We start from the raw sequence: 18,305 nt of genomic DNA, 5'->3' as shown, positions 1-18,305 counted from the left end.
CTGTAGAATTAAATTTTGTCTGAAAAAGATATCTTTCGTTAGCATTTACAGGTAGGCATCTTTTAAAAATACAGGCTCTGAGCAGCTCCGGTAGAAATCTGAAACACAGCAGTACAGGTTAGTGGCTGGAAGGTGGGACTAGAAGTCCTGTCTGAGTGACTGTGGAAGAACCAATCGGTAGCCCCAAAAGTGTGGGAGGTGGGACCAGGAAGCCGCTCTTCCGGCCAGGCAGCCCATGGTTACCATGGTGATGTAAACAGCATGGAGTTCGCTGCCCATTTTCAGGGCAAAAGTTCCCCAAGTTTTCTTAGCCGATTGCATTTTGTTTGATTTTGTCTGCATTTTTCCCTGCCTGGCCAAGATCTTACTGCGGTAGCAGTTTGTTCTGTCTCTGTATCGCCCCGTACACTCTGGCTTCCGGGCCCGGGGCGGGCCTTTGTTCCCGTTTCCCGGCTGCAGCTATCTGAGCATAGACCCCAGGATCATAATTAATTTGTTGATTTATGATAGCATATTGTCTCGAGCCTGTTAACATTTCAAGGTTACGCCATGGGAAGCCGGCGTCCTGATTGACTCGGGCTAGCTCGCGACACCTCTCTTGATTTTCACTTTCCCACAACAAAAAAAATCCCCTCCGAACAATACAGCCCTACAAAGCTGTTGCCAGTCACTAGGTGTCAGCTGATTGGCAGAGAAAGACTTGAAGAGAGTCAATGTGAAGGGGGCATGGGGTCCATAATTTATAATTGCCTCCTTAAGTTGTTTGATATCTTTAAAGGCTAAAGGAAATGCACTCTGGCTGGCTGTCCATCGGCATCCAGGTTTTCAATTACTGGAAAAGTTTGGGCCGTCTTAGGCTGCCACTGAACCTCTCCCCCCCCCCACCTTCTGGGGTTGTCCTCGTCCCAATCGGGGTTATAAGGAGGGAGCACAACAGGGATCGGGGCCGTAGGTGCCTTAAATCTTGACTTCTTCATTTGATCCTCCAGTTCCTCTATCTCCCTTTCTAGTTCCTCCTCCTGCCAGCTGTTACCATGGAGCCCAGTTAGTAACTCCCTTATCTTAGAAATGTACTCAGCACTGTGAAGCCCAGCTCAAGGCCAGAGGCCTTGTTTACATATTTTTGTGAAAAACTAGTAAGGGAGTGTCCAGCGCCTGGAGTGCTAATTTTTTCAGACAGTAGCCAAATAAAACAGGGAAACATGAAAATAGGAAATTTATCCACATTGAACTTTTTTGTAGAGATTCTTTTGTTGAAAATCCTAAAATAAGCCATGGTGAATATTTTGGAGAAGGTCAGTTAAGACTTTTCTGTGGGCCTATTAGGGAGGGGGAAGATGAGAAGGCAGGGTTGAGAGCAGCTAGGGTGGATCTAAGAATGAAGAAGGAGATATGAAAGAATAATGGGAAAGGGGTAAGGACTCTGCCATTTGCTCTTCCTGGACCTGGTTAAGGACCTGTTCACATTCTGCAAGCTGTTCCTTAATCTTTATTTTATCTATTAACAAAGCATCTTTAACCAGTCTCCATAAAGAGAAAGTGGCGATTGGAATACTTTCCGGACCTTGATCCCTCAACAATCTTTGTAAATCACATCTGACCTGATCCCAATCATTGTTATTAAGAAATCCCCCTGTCAGAAACCAAGGACATGCCTGGGCAATAACTTCAACAAATTTGGTTACAGTTTTTGTTTTTATTTTGGTTCCCTGTGTGTTCAACAGCTCTCTGAGTTCGTTGGCCAGACGAACTTTGGCTGCTGAGTTACCCATGGTAGCTACCTGTTCCTAGTTTAAGTTTCAATTTTTCCCCCTTCTCTTTACGAAGGCTATTTTTCCCCTTCTCTTTACGAAGGCTATTTTTCCCCTTCTCTTTACGAAGGCTTCTTTTCCCCTTCTCTTTACGAAGGCTATTTTTCCCCTTCTCTTTACGAAGGCTTCTTTTCCCCTTCTCTTTACGAAGGCTTTTTTTTTTCCCCCCTTCTCTTTACGAAGGCTATTTTTCCCCTTCTCTTTACGAAGGCTATTAATCCTCCCTCTTCGTGGAGGGAGCCCCGCCCGCTTACCTTCCGAGATCTCGGTAGGAACCTCCAAATGCCACGCGCGGCGAAAATGGACCGAGTCCGCGGGAGACGTCAGGGTTAACAAATTCACAGGACACCAAGGTTCTTCATCCAGGGGGAATCTCTCTCTTTATTATCTCAGCTCATACTTATATATTTCTTTCAGACAGAATGGAAAGTTACTGGTAGGCAGAAGCAAGGACGGAGGGGGGCAGGTGGTCCTTGTCGACTCATACTAAGCCTTCAACCAGGAACCTTATTAGACCCAAGCAGGTCAGGACGTTCCCACATGACTGTTATAGGCTGAATATGAAAACAGACACCACAAATCTTTCAAGGCCTTGGGAGCTGGCCTCTTTGGCGTGCACACAAGAAACCAGGGCCGGCACCAAGCCCCGGGGGCCAGGGGGAATCCGAGCCAGCATGGGGAGGCCAGGGTTGTGGCTCCGTGGTAGAGCACTTGCTTAGTGCCACCCTCCTCCTTCACTGCCTTCTATACCTCATATGTATCTTTCCCCAGCTACTGCACTGGCTATACTGCATCACACCAGGGCACATATGTTCTTCTACATAAGAGAACTTAGCTCACCTTTCCTTTGAGCCAAGGGCCTCCAGTTCTTCTATGATGTTTATAGAATGTTCACTTCCTTTCTCATCTTTCCTGAGATTCAACACTTTGCAAACTATTGATTTTGCTCTGGAGCTGGGGATTAAACCCAGGGGCACTCTACCACTAAGCTGCACCTTATTTTAAAGATGCTCACATCTATAATCCAAGTAATTTGGGACTGAGGCAGGGGGATTGCAAATTCAAGGCCACCCTTGGCAGAATTAAAAAAAATAAAAAGTCTGGGGATACAGCTCAGTGGTAGAGCATCCCTGGAATCAATCCCCAGTGGCAAAAAAAGAAAGAGAAGGGGGGGAGGGGGGAGGGAGGGAGGGAGGGGGAGAGAGAGAGAGAGAGAGAGACTCTTATTTTTACATATGAGAATTTTTTTTATTCTGCCTGGTTCCAAATAAGAAGGTCCCGGTGCCAGAAGATAGCTCTCCTCTAAGCAGGAGGCTTCCTGTAGTACAGGAGGGCCCTCTGTGCTCATCCAGCATACAAATCACCTGGGAGCTTTCAAATGAGAAAAGACCTGGGTGACCCAGAGGGTGGTATTTATAAATAGTACTCCAGCCCTCACCTCCCTTAAAGCCTGTCTACCTAATCCTCCTCTCTCAAGATTGGAAGAGACTTGACCTTTGAGTCTTAAAACTCAGGCTCCTTTCTCTGAAAAATATGGTTAGCAAGAAGCTGTTAAGACAAAAATGTTTCAGCCAAATGATGACCAGTCATCAAAACTCACCTTTCTATTTCTAGTATTTTTAGCCAGATGTTTCTTCTTTTGAGGATCACCTGTTCTTTTTATTATTTTAAGACACTTACCTTGATAATTTTTATTTGCTATAGGCTATTATGAATTTGCATTTTATAATTTATAAATCAGTTCCCAATATTCATCCCCATGAACTAAGAGCCTTCCTTTTCTTCCTTCTTTCTTTTCTCAGGGCTGGGGTGGGACCCAGGGTCTTGCCCATATTAGGCAAGAGCTCTACGCTGAGCCACACTTCCATCTTCAAGCCTTCCTTTTCACCTCAAAAATTACAGAACTTGAAGAGGCCTTAAATAGCCTTCCTCTAACACCTTTGTATGGAATGCTTTGTATTTCTCTAATTTTGTATTAAATATTGAGGATAGAATCTTACAACTCTTGTTAGGATTGTAAAATGAAGCACTTGAGATAGACATTGATTGCCATAATCACAGCAACTTGGGAGGCTAAGGCTGGAGGATTGCAAGTTTGAGAGTCCCTAAGCAACTTAGTGTGACCCTGTCTCAAAATAAAAGATTTAAGAAAGGTCTGGAGATGTGATTCAGTGGTAAAGCACCCCTAGGTTAAATCCTCAGTAAACCCCCCCAACAAAAAAAGAACCCAGGCTGATCTCAAATTTGTAATCCTCCTGCCTTGGCCTTCCAAGTAGCTGGGATTACAGGTGAGCACCACCACACTGAGCCTCAGACAGGAATGATTTTTTTTCGTGTTTTTTACTGGTACATTATAATTATACACCATGGTGAACTTTATTGTTACCTGCATACAATATAATTTAGACAATATCATACCCCTATCTTTCCCCTTTCCCTCCTCTCTTCCCTCTCTCTGGTCCCTAAAAGTGGGTAATTCTTGAACTAGCCAGAGATTTTTTTTAAATAAAAGATAATCAATTATATCTTTAACTTGATTACTTATAAAGAGAAGAGCACTGGGCTATGGAGACTAACAGTGTATTTTTAGCTGATTCTCCCCCTTAGTCTGAAATAGACAAACATCAAATTCACTCTTCACTGAATGTCAGATAAAAGACTAACTTAAAACTTTCTTCTTTTTAGGACTTACTGGACAGATGGAAAAGTGATCTCTAGTCTCAGGTTTTTCTTATTGACCTGGGTCAGTGTTTACTGGAAGCTGCAGGGTCTGATCTAGGAAACCCCTTCTCCAAGGTGTTTCTCACATTAGTTTTACTAGAATGCCCCTCCTGCCTGTAAGTCTGGAACTGTGGGGGTAATCCCCATTTTGTTTAGTTTTGTTGTTTAATTTTAAGAAGTCTGATGCCCATATCACTGTAATGGGGACATGCCAATGTCTGGGCTTGGCACAGAATCACGAGCCACCACACACCTTGTAGATTCAAACAGCAATCCTTTATTCCCGAACTCACACCGGCCTCTACACACGTTCAGGGGAAATCCCAGTTCTGCCGCCGCCCAATTCACCTACTCCACAAGGCTTTCTTTTCCAATACTTTCTGAATCTCACGAGAACTCAACGGGAACTCAGGCAGCAGGAACACCCTAATCCCAGCAGCAATAATCTTCAACCTCCAACTTCCCTAAAACCCCTATTGTCTTAAACCGGGAACGCCTTAAAACCAAATTATCTTAAACCCGGATACTCCCTAAAACCTGGATCCACCCTGGTCATTGAGCAGGGTCACCGTTCTCAAACACACATGCAAGGTCACAGCAAATTTCCAAGGCAAGTCCATTTAACATGGGGTACGCTGGCAAGGAAATATCGATGTGTCATTCCTACTTGGCAATGGCCCTCAGCAGGGACATGGGATGCTCTCTGTTATGTCAGAATGAGAAGTCTCTCCTGAGTTGTCTGAATAAGGACTGTTTCTTCTGGAAACCTTGGGCTTACGTGTCTAGGACATGTCTGTTAGATCTGAACTCAGAATAAGTTGACAGGGCAATATTATCTGTTGTTTCCCCCTCTCCAGTTGGAGAAGCTTCTCTTAATATACAGAAACCCCAGGACTGGTAGACAGATTTGTAGTACTTGGAATTGAGAGACATGACCTAAGCAGGATCATATATTTTTTAGTTGCCTTTGAATTTAGTTGTAGAAAAAAAGATGGGGAGTGTGGCTCAGTGGCAGTGCACTTGCCTAGCATGCAAGAGGCCTAGCAAGAGAAAGAAAAGGTGGAGTTTGGAAATATGAAGTGGAGAAGGCCAACCAGCTATGGGTAGAGGATCTGCAGTGCCTAGAGACCTGGTGAACACACAGGTGGGTTGATTAGGACCTGCACCCCCAAGAGGAGAAATATGCAGTCAAGTTGAAGGCATAGGAAGCTAGAGTCCTCATCTCATTTCAGGTGCTCTGCTGGACAGCCCTTTGTTATCCCTTGTGATTCTCCTATATGACAGCAAAACCTAGAAGGAATCTCTCCAGAGGGTTAAATGTAGTGCCAATGCACATGAGATGTGCGTCAGCTGTGTTGGGCTGGGCTCTCCACTGCCAGCCAGCCAAACAATGAGAAAGTGTGCCAAGGTATCTGGGGCTTTTGGAACTGCTTGGAAAGGCCACAGAGCAGAAAGGGCAAGTTGGCTGCCTCTCACTCCACATGGAAGACTCCCAAGTTCTTGAATGACTCCAGAACTGGACACCCCAGGCGTACAAGACTAAGCCTCACACTGTCTCTAGTTGCACCAGGGTGAAAAGAGAAGGATCTGCCCTCCTACCTGCCACAGTGCCGTGTAGTCTCTGCCTCCCCCAGGGAGAGAGACAACAGGGTCCTGTGGGAAGAGTGTTGAATTGCTAAATAGCAAAGAAAAACTAAATCAATATGTGAACTGTATTTAGTTGGTACTCAATCTACAAAATTTACAAATATTAGCCATCTTTCACAGATTTGGCCTTTAATCTTGGAAAATACTTCTTTATCTTTTTTTAAAGAGAAAAGACATGATTTATTTTCTTGTTTACCTATTTTGTTGTTTTTAAACAAAAAAGCTTGAGACTATCTTTGGGAGAGGGGATGGTTGGGAGGGTGTTAGGACTGAACCCAGTAGTTTTTTTGGGGGAGGGGATGTACTGGGGATTGAACTCAGGGGCACTCCACCACTGCGCCACATCCCCAGCCCTATTTTGTATTTTATTTAGAGACAGGATCTCAGTGATTTACTTAGCCCTTCACAGTTGCTGAAGCTGGCTATGAACTCAAGATCCTCCTGTCTCAGTCTCCTGAGCTATGAGTATTATAGGAATGCGTCACCATGCCCAGCATGAACCCAGTAGCTTTACTACCCCTACCCCTTTTTACTTTTTGAGACAAGGTCTTGCTAAGTTGCCCAGTCTGGCCTTGAACTTGCCAGATACGTTTTTTTTAAGCTTACTCTTTATTTTTATAAAGTCATATGTATCTACCATTCAGAGTCAGTTCACCAAGTTTCTAATGAAGAGCAATATGCTCTGTCCTCATACCCTATTTTCTACTCCCCAGAGAAGACTATTTTTCATTCTTCTTAGCTGATTAATTTGGTGTTTATCTTGATATTTCTAAAAAGCACCCTGTGGCTACACTCTAGTGTTTCAGTTTTAAGTATTATTTATTGATTTTCTGCTATTGAAAATGATGATTTTGTTGTTTATCCACACTTCATTCCTGCGTGCCTTCCTGTTCCGTGTCTTCCCATAAAAATCATACTGAAGCTGTAGTCTGTTTTTTTTTGTGTGTGTGTGTGTGTGTGTGTGTTGTTTTTTGTTTGTTTGTTTGTTTTGGTTAAGGTAGTGGTAGTAGTGGTGATACTGCAGATTGAACCCAGGGCAGCTCTATCACAGAACTACATTCCTAACCCTTTTATTTTTTATTTTGAGGACAGGGTCTCACTAACTTGCAGAGGCTAGCCTCAAACTTGCAATCTTCCTGAGCTGTTGGGTTTACTGCATGCACTACTGTAGTCCATTTTGATCATAATGACTGTGTTAATACTATTTACAGTGAAGCCATGTTGTGTCCCGTGACTACTCTTTCCTTCTAATACAACCTTTGGTTTTTCCCTGATATCAGTAATTGTATTGTTTTGTGATTTATTTGTTTAGGTGTCCTGTATTATATACTAATTTGACCCCAGACTCCCCTAATTATGTGGATCTCCTTTCTGTATAAATGCATTGGGTATTCTGTGAAGTTCACCTTATGGAGAGAAAGCCTGTCTCTTGCTTCTGCCCTGCTCTTTTCTGCTCCTGGGCCAGGCACTCAAGATTTCTTGTCTTGGGATCTTCAGCACCACCACTCCAGTTCCCATGCCTGCCTCTTGTGTTAGAGCTCTTGCTTCTGTATCCCGTGTAATCTTCTAACTTTGATTTTTTGGGGGTTTTTGTTTGTTTTTGTTTTTGTACTGGGGATGAAGCCCAGGGGTGCTTAAACACTGAGCCATATCCCAGCCCTTTTTTATACAGAAGCAGGATCTTGCCAAGTTACTTAGGGCCTCTCTAAGTTGCTGAGGCTGGCTTTGAACTCGAGATCCTCCTGCCTCAGCCTCCCTAGCCACAGAGATTACAAACATGAGCAACTGCACCAGGTTCCCTGTTATTTTGGTAGAGGTTGTTATTGTCAGTTTATTGAAAAATTAAACAATATTTTCAGTTTGTATCAAAAATTGTTTCCCTGAGAATATTAAAGGCACTGCTCAAATTTTCTCTCATTCTCCAGGGTTCCTGTTGAAAAGTCTGATTCATTCTGATTTTTTTTCTTTTCCCATTATGATTTTGATCCTTTATATGACAATTTCTTTTTCCTTTGGAAGAAAACTTCTCTTTATCTTTGATATTCTGCACATTCACTAAGATGGGAATTGGACATTTGTAGAACACTTACAATCTGGGAAGTTTTCTTGAATTGATGTATTTATTGATGACCTCCCTGCCCCCTTATCTCTGCTTTGTTTTTCTAAAACTCCTGTTAGTTAATAATTGGACCTTTTAGATGCCCACTTTTTGCATATCTACTCTTTTCTCTCCTTGTCTTTTCTTTCTCTTTCTGAGAGCTTCCTTCTGCTTTATCTTCTAACCCTTGCATTGAGTTATGTGGTTCCTCCATGAAAATATGTTTTTCTAAAGGATATTTTTTCTCAAACTTATTTTTTTAAATTAGAACAGGAATCTCTTTAATAAATTATGTGTATTTTATTCTTTTTTAGTTTTCTTTTGTTTTTTATTTATTGTTTTAATTTTATTTTAATTAGGTATATGATAGCAGAATGCATTTTGATTCGTTGTACACAACTGCAGCACAACTTTACATTCTATGATTATACATGATGTAGCGTAACTCCATACGTGCAGTCATATATGTACCTAGTAGGGTAATAATGTCCATCTCATCCCACCATCTTTCCTACCCCCATGCTTCCTCCCTACCCCTCCCTACCCTTTGCCTCATCAAATTTCCTCCATTTTTCCCATGTCCCCCCCCCCATTATGGATCAGTATCCACTCATCAGAGAAAACATTTGGCCTTTGGTTTTTGGGGATTGGCTCACTTCATTTAGCATGATATTCTCCAACTCCATCCATTTACCTGTAAATACTATAATTTCATTCTCTTTTAATGCTGAGTAATATTCCAATATATATATATATATATATATATATATATATATATATATCACAGTTTCTTTTTATTTAAAAGAGAGAGAAAATTTTAATATTTATTTTTTTTTTAGTTTTTCCGCCGACACAATATCTTTGTTTATATGTGGTGCTGAGGATCGAACCTGGGCCGCACGCATGCCGGGCGAGCGCACTACCACTTGAGCCACATCCCCAGCCCTCTCACAGTTTTTTAATCCATTCATCTGTTGAAGAACATCCAGATTGCTTCCACAGTTTAGCTATTGTGAATTGAGCTGCTATAAACATTGATATGGCTGCATTACTATAGTATGCTGATTTTAAGTCCTTTGGGTATAGACTGAGAAGTGGCATAGCTGGGTCAAATGGTGGTTCCATTCCAAGTTTTCTAAGAAATCGCCGTACTGCTTCCCAGATTGGTTGCACCTGTTTACAGTCCCACCAGCAATGAATGAGTGTACCTTTTCCCCCATGTTGAACATTTTTTCATATATTTGTTGATCAAATGTATATCTTCTGAGAAGTGCCTTCAGCTCCTTAGCCCATTTATTGATTGGGTTGTTTATTTATTTATTTATTTTGGTGTTAAGTTTTTTGAGTTCTTCGTATATCCTGGCGATTAGGGCTCTATCTGATGTGCATGTGGCAAAAATTTGCTCCCAAAAGGTAGGCTCTCTCTTCACTTCATTGGTTGTTTCTTTTGCTGAAAAGCAGCTTTTTAGTTTGAGTCCATCTCATTTATTAATTCTTTTTTTTTTTTAAGAGAGAGTGATAGAGGGAGAGAGAGAGAGATAATTTTTTTAAAGGGCTTTTTTTTTTAAAGAGAGAGAGAGGAGAGAGAGAGAGATTTTTTAATTTTTTTTTTTTTTTTTTTTTTTTTTTTTAGTTCTCGGCGGACACAACATCTTTGTTGGTATGTGGTGCTGAGGATCGAACCCGGGCCGCACGCATGCCAGACGAGCGCGCTACCACTTGAGCCACATCCCCAGCCCCAATTAATTCTTGATTTTATTTCTTGTACTTAGAAGTCTTGTTAAGGAATTTGGGGCCTAATCTGATGTGATGAAGATTTAGGCTGCCTTTTCCTCTATTAGGCACAGGGTCCCTGGTCTAATTCCTAGGTCCTTGATCCACTTTGAGATTTGGGTTTTGTGCATGGTGAGAGATAAGGGTTTATTTTCATTTTGCTGCATATGGATTTCCAGTTCTCCCAGCACCATTTGTTGAAAAGGCTATCTTTTCTCAGGATGTATTTTTGAATTGGCATTATTGACTCATTTGTTTTGCCAAATGATACAAGAACTAGAAAATATAAATACTTAGGTTAGAAGATTTTTTGGACTGAGAGTATACTCGCCTCATATATTATAACCTTCAGCCAGAGAAAATCACCAAAAATATACACAATCACTTATATATAACATCTAGTTGGGGCTGGGGATGTGGCTCAAGCGGTAGCGCACTCGCCTGGCATGCATGCGGCCCGGGTTCGATCCTCAGCACCACATACAAAATAAAGATGTTGTGTCTGCCGAAAAACTAAGAAATAAATATTTAAAAAAAAAAAAAAACATCTAGTGCCTATAAGGTTATGCCTTGCCACTTCCTGCCACCCCCCCCCCCTTGGTACTGGGGATTCCAGAAGTGCTGAATCACATTCCCAGCCTGTTTTATTTTTTATTTTCAGTCAGGGTTTCACTCAGTTGCTTAGAGCCTTGCTGATTTGCAGAGACTGGCCTCAAATTTCAATACCTCCCAAGTCACTGAGATTTTAAGTGTGCATCACCACACCCATATTTAATACTCCTCTTAAAAGTTTGCATCTGAAAAAATAAAAATAGTGATGGCCGAACCAGGAAAACATTTTAAAAGTTTCCATTTGTCTATATTCTCTTTTTTCCTTTAAATTGCTTTTTTTTTTTTGTTCTCGTTCGTTTTTTCAGAGTAAATGCCTTCTTGAATTTCTGGTGATATTTCACTATCTTCTCATTTTTAAAAGCAGGACTGGGGCAGTAGCTCAACTATAGAACACTTGCCTAGTATGTATAAGGCCTGGGTTCAAAAAAAAAAAAAAAAGCAGAACTTCTGTGCTTATGATTGAAGCTTATGCACCATGATTTTCACTTTAGGGGGACCCACATGTGTCATTTCCTTCAGGGACCTCTGATATATGTTCTTCTAGGTCTTTTGGGTAATCATATTCAGTTGGTAAATTGTAAATTTTTCGATGTTGATTTTCTGTCCCTTTCTTGGAATTTCTAGGTGCGTGCAGTCTTTGGATTCTTATATTGTAGATAAAAACATCTCCTGTAGGTCTCTGCACCTTCTTTTAAACATCTTTTGGACTCTGCATATTCATTTCAACTTTCTTGGCACTTAGCAGTTTGGGAAACTTGCTAAAAAACTAAACAAGAAAGTAGAAGCAAATACATGATCCATAGAGTACAAAATTGGAGTCACTTTCAGAGCCTTATTTTTCCTTAATTATATTTGATCAGAAATTGGATGAACCTTCGAGATGCTGAGACAGGGAAAATACTCTGGCAAGGAACAGAAGACCTGTCTGTCCCTGGTGTGGAGCATGAAGGTACTTTCTAATACCTGTATTCACAGGGCTGTAGTCAATACCAGAACCAGCTCTGGGCATCAGGAAGCTAAGTAAATGCATACCTAATAAGTGTGTGAGCCCTGATAGCATATCATACAAATCCACATGTTGCTGGCATTTTTTGTTCCTTTCTTATATTTTTTTCCCACTTCCCATTTTGTGTTGAAGTTTTAGCATTACAATAAACCTAAAGATGTGAACTAAGGTCTCAACTTTTTTTCCAAAAGAAAATTTGCATTTTTATCTCCCTGAAGTAAAAGAGAAAGCAGAGTTAAAATTGAGAGTAGAGGGGCTGTGGCTGTGGCTCAGCAGTATAGAGTTCGCCTAGCATGTGCGAAGCACTAGGTTCAATCCTCAGCACCACATAAAAAATAAAATAAATAATTGAGAGTAGAGTCAGGCACAGTGGCACACACCTGTAATCCCAGCTACTCAAGAGGATGAGACAGGAGCATCGCAAGGTGGAGGCCAGCCTCAACAATTTAGTAAGACCCTGTCTTAAAAAGGGCTAGGGATGTATCTTAGTGCTAAAGCTCTTGTCTAGTATGCATAAGGCTGGGTTCAATCCCAGTTATATAACAACAACAACAAAGTACGAAAAGAATAAAAAGAGGGCACCCATGCAGCCCTGTGCCTGGTGAAAGCAGCTACACAAGGCCCTGAGAGGCACCAAATCTGGTTTTCCTTGAAGATCTTTCAGGTACAGTGGGTGCATTCGAGTTCTCTCCCTTCAACTGAAGTTTCATGCAGTTACAGGGGCATTATCTGAATTTAATATATATATAACAAGTTTCCTAAATCAGCAGTAACAATTTCCCAGAAACTTGAGGCATCATTGTCATGTGGTTTTATGTAGAATGGATCCAACATTTCTATTTCTTTTATCAGCTCGTGTTCCCAAGAAAATCCTCAAGTGCAAGGCAGTGTCTCGAGAATTGAACTTTTCTTCAGCAGAGCAAATGGAAAAATTCCGTCTGGAACAAAAAGTTTACTTCAAAGGGCAATGTCTAGAAGGTATTCTGCTGCCTACATACCTGAAATCAGGGCTTAGATGGAATTGGGACAAAAAGCAAAGGAGTGTTTTGAAAACATTCATTTTTCAATTCAGTTTGTAATAGGATTTTTACTATCTTCAAGATCGGGGACCCCCAGTGAAAATAAACCCAAAACAAGTCTGGCTATGATAAGGGGCTTCAAGGTCCCTGACACTGAGAGTCTGGGCATTGGTGCCTGGCTTGGCACTGATATGATATTTTGACATGGTCGTGGAAAAAGCAGCTGTGCTCAGGTCTAGTGCAGTGCTGTACATATAGTGCCATAAGTAAGATTCAACTGCAAGGGCACCCTGCATTGAGTTCTCCCCATAAAGCCTAAGAGGGCATTAGGCACCTTAGCACTAAAGTTCTGAGTGAGAAAGTCTACCTCTGTTTTAGTTCACATTCAGTCTGCTTTTAAGAAAATGCTGCTTATCCTGTGTCCTGCTTACTTGTCCTCCTTTGCTAAGCCACAAGAAGCAAGCCTCTGGCACTACTCAGAGGACCACCTGAGGGGACTTCCTCATCCTTTCTTATGCCTTTAGGGTCTGGAAAGTTTCTGATCACTAACTTCAGTAGTTCTGGAGTAAAAAGAGGTCATCTCTAAAGGGAGACAAAGAGCCTGGTAACTTTATGTGGGGGCACTGCTCACCAGCTTTTCCTTCTTCCCTCAGAATGGTTCTTCGAATTTGGCTTTGTGATCCCTAACTCCACAAATACCTGGCAATCCTTGATAGAGGCAGCACCTGAGTCCCAGATGATGCCAGCCAGCGTCTTAACGTGAGTGAGGTCCCAGGAAACTGCAAAGTGTATCTCAAAGCAGGCATTCCAGGCCCAGGGAGCCCCTGATCCTGGTCAAGGGGGCAGAGAACTAGGTTGAGAAATAAAGGTAAAGGAGTATCCAGGGATGTCTTAATTTACAGGTTACTGACTTTTGTTCTATAAAAAAGATAGTGTGGCCAGGCGTGGTGGCGCATACCTGTAATCCCAGTGGCTTTGGAGGCTGAGAGGAAGATCACAAGTTCAAAGCCAGCCAGAGCAAAAGTGAGGCACTAAGCAACTCAAGTGAGACCCTGTCTCTAAATAAAATACAAAGTTGGGCTGGGGATGTGGCTCAGTGGTCGAGTGTCCCTGAGTTCAAACCCTAGAATCCCCCAAAAAATAAATAAATAAATAAGATAGTGTGATAAGAGCAGAAAGAATAAAAAACTTTGGGCTGTGGCTCAGTGGTAGAGTGCTTGCCTAGCACATGTGAGGCCCTGGGTTCAATCTTCAGCACCACTAAAAATAAATAAAATAAAATAAAGGTGTTGTGTCCATCTAAAATGAAAAAAAAAATTTAAAGAATCAAAAACTTGATTAGACCACATTTTTTTTTAATATTTATTTTTTAGTTATTGGCGGACACAACATCATTGTTTGTATGTGGTGCTGAGGATTGAACCCGGGCCGCACGCACGCCAGACGAGCGTGCTACCGCTTGAGCCACATCCCCAGCCCCTAGACCACATTTTAAATTCCTGATTTAGGAGGCTGGGGATATAGCTCAATTGGCAAAGTGCTTGCCTCGCGTGCACAAGGGTTCAATCCCCAGCACCACAAAAAGAAAAAAAAAAAAAAATTCCTGATTCATACCGGGTGCGGCAGTACAACACACCTGTAATCCCAGCCATTTGGAAGACTGAAACAAGAGAGTCACAAGTTCATGGCCACCTAGGCCACTTAGTGAGTCTGAAGGGCTGGGAGTGTAGCAAGTAGTAAAGCATTCCTGGGTACAATCCCAAGTACCCACCCACCCACCCCCAAAAAGAAAAAAACCTTCTGATTCACCCTAACTTCCTGTCATCTTGGGTAATAATGTATGTTACTTCTCTGAGCCTTAGTCTTTCATCTCTAAACAAAGAATGAATAGTTCTTTCTCACAGAAGCATTGTGAAGATAAAATGAGATGATGTGCAAGGGAACCGGCATGTAATAGATACCAAATCTAGCTACCTCACTCCCTGTCCTAATTGCCATCCTTCTGGTATCTCTAGGCTTTATTTTATCACCTTAACAGAATCTGCCAAACTCTAAGTCCTGACTTAGAGGATATGTTTGGTTACAGGTTTCCAGTGACTAGCTTCTGATTTAATAGCTATGCTTCTGCACAAAGAACAGTTCATTTGTCCTTTGCCCAAAAACACCATCAGTTACTGCCCACCTACCATTTTCTCTAGGGAAAATATATTAGTCTTTCAAATGTTTTATCTCTGTTGAAGGTATAGCTCAGTGGGAAGGAGCTTCCTAGCATATACAAAGCCCTGGGTTTGATCCCCAGCACTGTTGGGGATGTTTTAGTAATAGTGACTTCTAAAGAGTTAGTCCTGCTGGGTGCAGTAGCACATGCCTTCAATCCCAGCTACTTGGGAGGCTGAGACAGGATTACAAATTCAAGACCAGCCTGGGCAACTTAACAAAACCCTGTCTCAGAATAAAAATAAAAAGGACTGGAGATGTAGCTCAGTGTTAAATCACCCAAGGTATCAACCCCTAGTTCTATGGGGGAATAAAAAGACTACCACAGGGGGCTGGGGATGTGGCTCAATTGGTAGCACGCTCGCCTGGCATGCATGCGGCCCGGGTTCAATCCTCAGCACCACATACAATCAAAGATGTTGTGTCCGCCAATAACTAAAAGAAATAAACATTTAAAAAAAAAAAAGACTACCACAGATAACTGTGTACTATCAGATCATCTCTTTCAACAGGTCCTTTTTAAAAGCCACATTAAATATGTAAATAGAGGTTATTTACTTTTGAGTTTTTAATAGTCTTTTTTCTTTAATAGTTTTTTTTATTACAGTAGTACCTTTTTATGTTTTAATTTTTTGTAGTTGTAGATGGACACAATACCTTTATTTTATTTGTTCATTTTTTTTAAAAATATTTATTTTTTAGTTGTAGTTTGACACAATACATTTATTTTATTTGTTTATTTTTATGTGGTGCTAAGGATCAAGCCCAGGGCCTCACATGTGCTAGGCGAGCACTCTACCGCTGAGTTACAACCTCAGCCCTATTTGTTCATTTTTAAGTGGTGCCAGGGATTGAACCCAGTGTCTCATGTGTGCTAGGCAAGCACTCTACCAATGAGCCACAACCCCAGTCCCCTTTTTTGTTTGTGTATGGGGATGGCACATAAGGCCTCACACATGCCAAGCAGAGGCTCTACCACTGAGCTACACCCTAGCCCAGTAGAGTTTTAGTACCTTATTTACCTTTTTTATAATTGATCACCAGTAGAAATGTATCTCCTGGTTATTAATTACCCTGAAAAAAATACAAGGTAGAAGAGGAGGACATTGTTTTAAATTTGATTAATCTTTGTTTAACTTCTTGGCCAGATCTGGTTTCTTTCAGGTACTAAAGCCAGCCAATCTACTGGAGTATGTGATGTCTTACTTTTTAGAGCCTCCCAAAATAGTTGTTAACTTTTGAGAGCCCCCCCCCCCAAAAAAAAAAAAAACAGTTGCCTTTCACTCAGCTTAAGTGATTTGGTAAGGTCACAGTCTCTCCTACTTTACAAACAAATGGGGGCACTGAGATAGCCACCCAGAAAAATAAAATCTCATCCTCACAATACAGGTACATGGTTTAAGGGTCTTTGACTATAAGCCACTGGAACAGACTCTGGCTAATAGAACAGAGTTGAAGGAGCCAGGGAGAAACCTGGGCAGCTTAGAAGATGCAGGGGTAGGAGTCTATGGATGGCTTCCTCCAGGAGCAACCAGAGGAAGGATCCTGCTCAGGGGAGAGATTGATTGATCTGAGTTACATTCCATGGTCACCCCTCTGCAAGGTACAGGAGGAGCCACTGGTTTGACACCTGGACTAGAGGAAGGACGGTTCCCCAAATGAGAAGCAGAGTACTGCTACTCAAAGTCAGGAGAATTGGTACAGGGCAAGCCAAACCTCAGCTATCCACTGCAGTAGGTATTATAGGAAAAGGTACCTCTCTAAAGGGCAGAGGCAGTTTGCAGGTGGCTGTTTGTAATCCTGCCTCCAGCTTGGTATCATGAGGACCCTGGGCTCTGTAAGCAGCCTATGCGTAGAACACTCTATGAAGGGTGTAAGAGTACACCAAGACAAGCTCTCATGTCCCATTTTTAACTCAATGGAGACAAACTAGTCACATAAGTATCATGTGAGACTTCTAACCCGTGTGGACTAGTATTCTAATGCCCCACGGTAAGGCTTTGACTTGTGCATGATACCAGGGCCAGAGACCCCAGAAGGAAACCACCTATGGAAGCCAAGTCTTGTGCCTTGTCAAGCTCATGCTTTCTCTTGCCCTCCCATTTCTCCTTCCTCACAGTGGGAATGTTATCATAGAAACAAAGTTTTTTGACGACGATCTTCTCGTAAGCACATCCAGAGTGAGACTTTTCTACGTTTGAGAGAAGAATGAGTGTGCACTTCAAGAATTTGGGTTTTGGGGAGGGAGGAAGAAACCGTTTACTTTTTTCCTCCACATGTTTGATTTATGACACTTCACCCCTGATTCCCTTGACGCAGAGCCTGTCTGTGGCCACCAGGGGACCAGCTCCGTGTAGGTAACCAGATGGCTTTTTTCTCCCAAGCCGCCATCTTCCACTGACCAGATTAAACTCCAACCCCAGACCAAGGTAGGGGACTTGCCTGGACTCCTTCCTGGTGCAAGCAGGGAACAAACCAATGCCAGGAACTGATATTGCGGTCACCCATCCCGCCTCCTCCTTGGATCCTGCAGGCTTCCTTTGCCCTTGGTTTTGGAAAAATTCATGTTCCTGACCCATGTTTAGTTTTTTCCTACCATTTCTATTTCATACATTCTCATACATTTAACTTGTAAAATAGACTGTGATATTATTACATAATGTAATTAAAACATGAATTAAAATATTCCTACAGTTTTAGCATGGCACTGCTTCCATCTCTCCTTTTTTCTGGAACATGATTTTGTACCACAGTGAGACAAAAGATATTTTATCAGTGATAGGATCTCAATTGTATTTTACTCCAGAGATTGACTGATCTGGTTCCTGAGAGCCTCGGTTGTTGCTTCCAAGGGTGTACATCAGAGACAAAACAAGAAAACCATGGGGAAGCAGCTGGCTGGGGAGGCTGGGCCGCTGCAAGACCAGTAGAAGGAAGCTGGTGTGGGAGAGACATGATTTCATCAGCAGTGCTTTCAGGTCTGACAAGAGAGAACCAAAAAGCATTCTCTTTTAGAAACTTACTTCTGAGCTGCTATCCCTGTCACTGTCCTTTATAAAATACCAGTGATTCAAAATTTCTGGAGCTGGCACAGTGGCGCATGCCTGCAATCCCAATGATTTGGGAGGCTGAGGTAGGATGACAAGTTCAAGGCCACGCTCAGCAACTTAGACACTGTCTCAAAATAAAATAAAAAGGGCTGGGGTGTAGCTTAGTGGTAAAGTGCCCCTGAGTTCAATCCCCAGCACTGGGGAAAAAAAAAAAAAGTTTTCTGTTACCAAAGAGGTAGGTCTGAGGCCATTACCTGGCTCTCTTTGCATCTGTGGGTGGCAAGGAAACTCAGCACTAGCACCATCTTTCAATGACAATTCTGTTCCTCATTAAATTAATCATTGTCTTCA

General features: G+C 42.0%; 1 protein-coding gene across 2 annotated transcripts in view; it reads left to right on the top strand.

Annotated features, from left to right (window-relative positions):
- The window catches only part of PDE6D (phosphodiesterase 6D), a 61,381-nt gene extending 43,773 nt beyond the window's left edge, over positions 1-17,608 (top strand). The window contains exons 2-5 of one of the 2 annotated variants that reach the window (XM_081261996.1): positions 11,523-11,611; positions 12,521-12,646; positions 13,341-13,446; positions 17,224-17,608. In XM_081261996.1, coding sequence (XP_081118122.1) covers positions 11,523-11,611; positions 12,521-12,646; positions 13,341-13,446; positions 17,224-17,305 — 403 coding nt within the window. In that variant the 3' untranslated portion in view covers positions 17,306-17,608. Of the gene's footprint in view, positions 1-11,522; positions 11,612-12,520; positions 12,647-13,340; positions 13,447-17,023 lie in introns of both variants that reach the window. The other variant, XM_081261995.1, reaches the window with a different exon arrangement.
- Positions 17,609-18,305: the final 697 nt, after the last annotated feature.

This window comes from Spermophilus citellus (assembly GCF_964194105.1).
Source record: "Spermophilus citellus genome assembly, chromosome: 11".
Classification (NCBI taxonomy): domain Eukaryota; kingdom Metazoa; phylum Chordata; class Mammalia; order Rodentia; family Sciuridae; genus Spermophilus; species Spermophilus citellus.
This window is presented reverse-complemented; position numbering and strand designations above follow the sequence as displayed.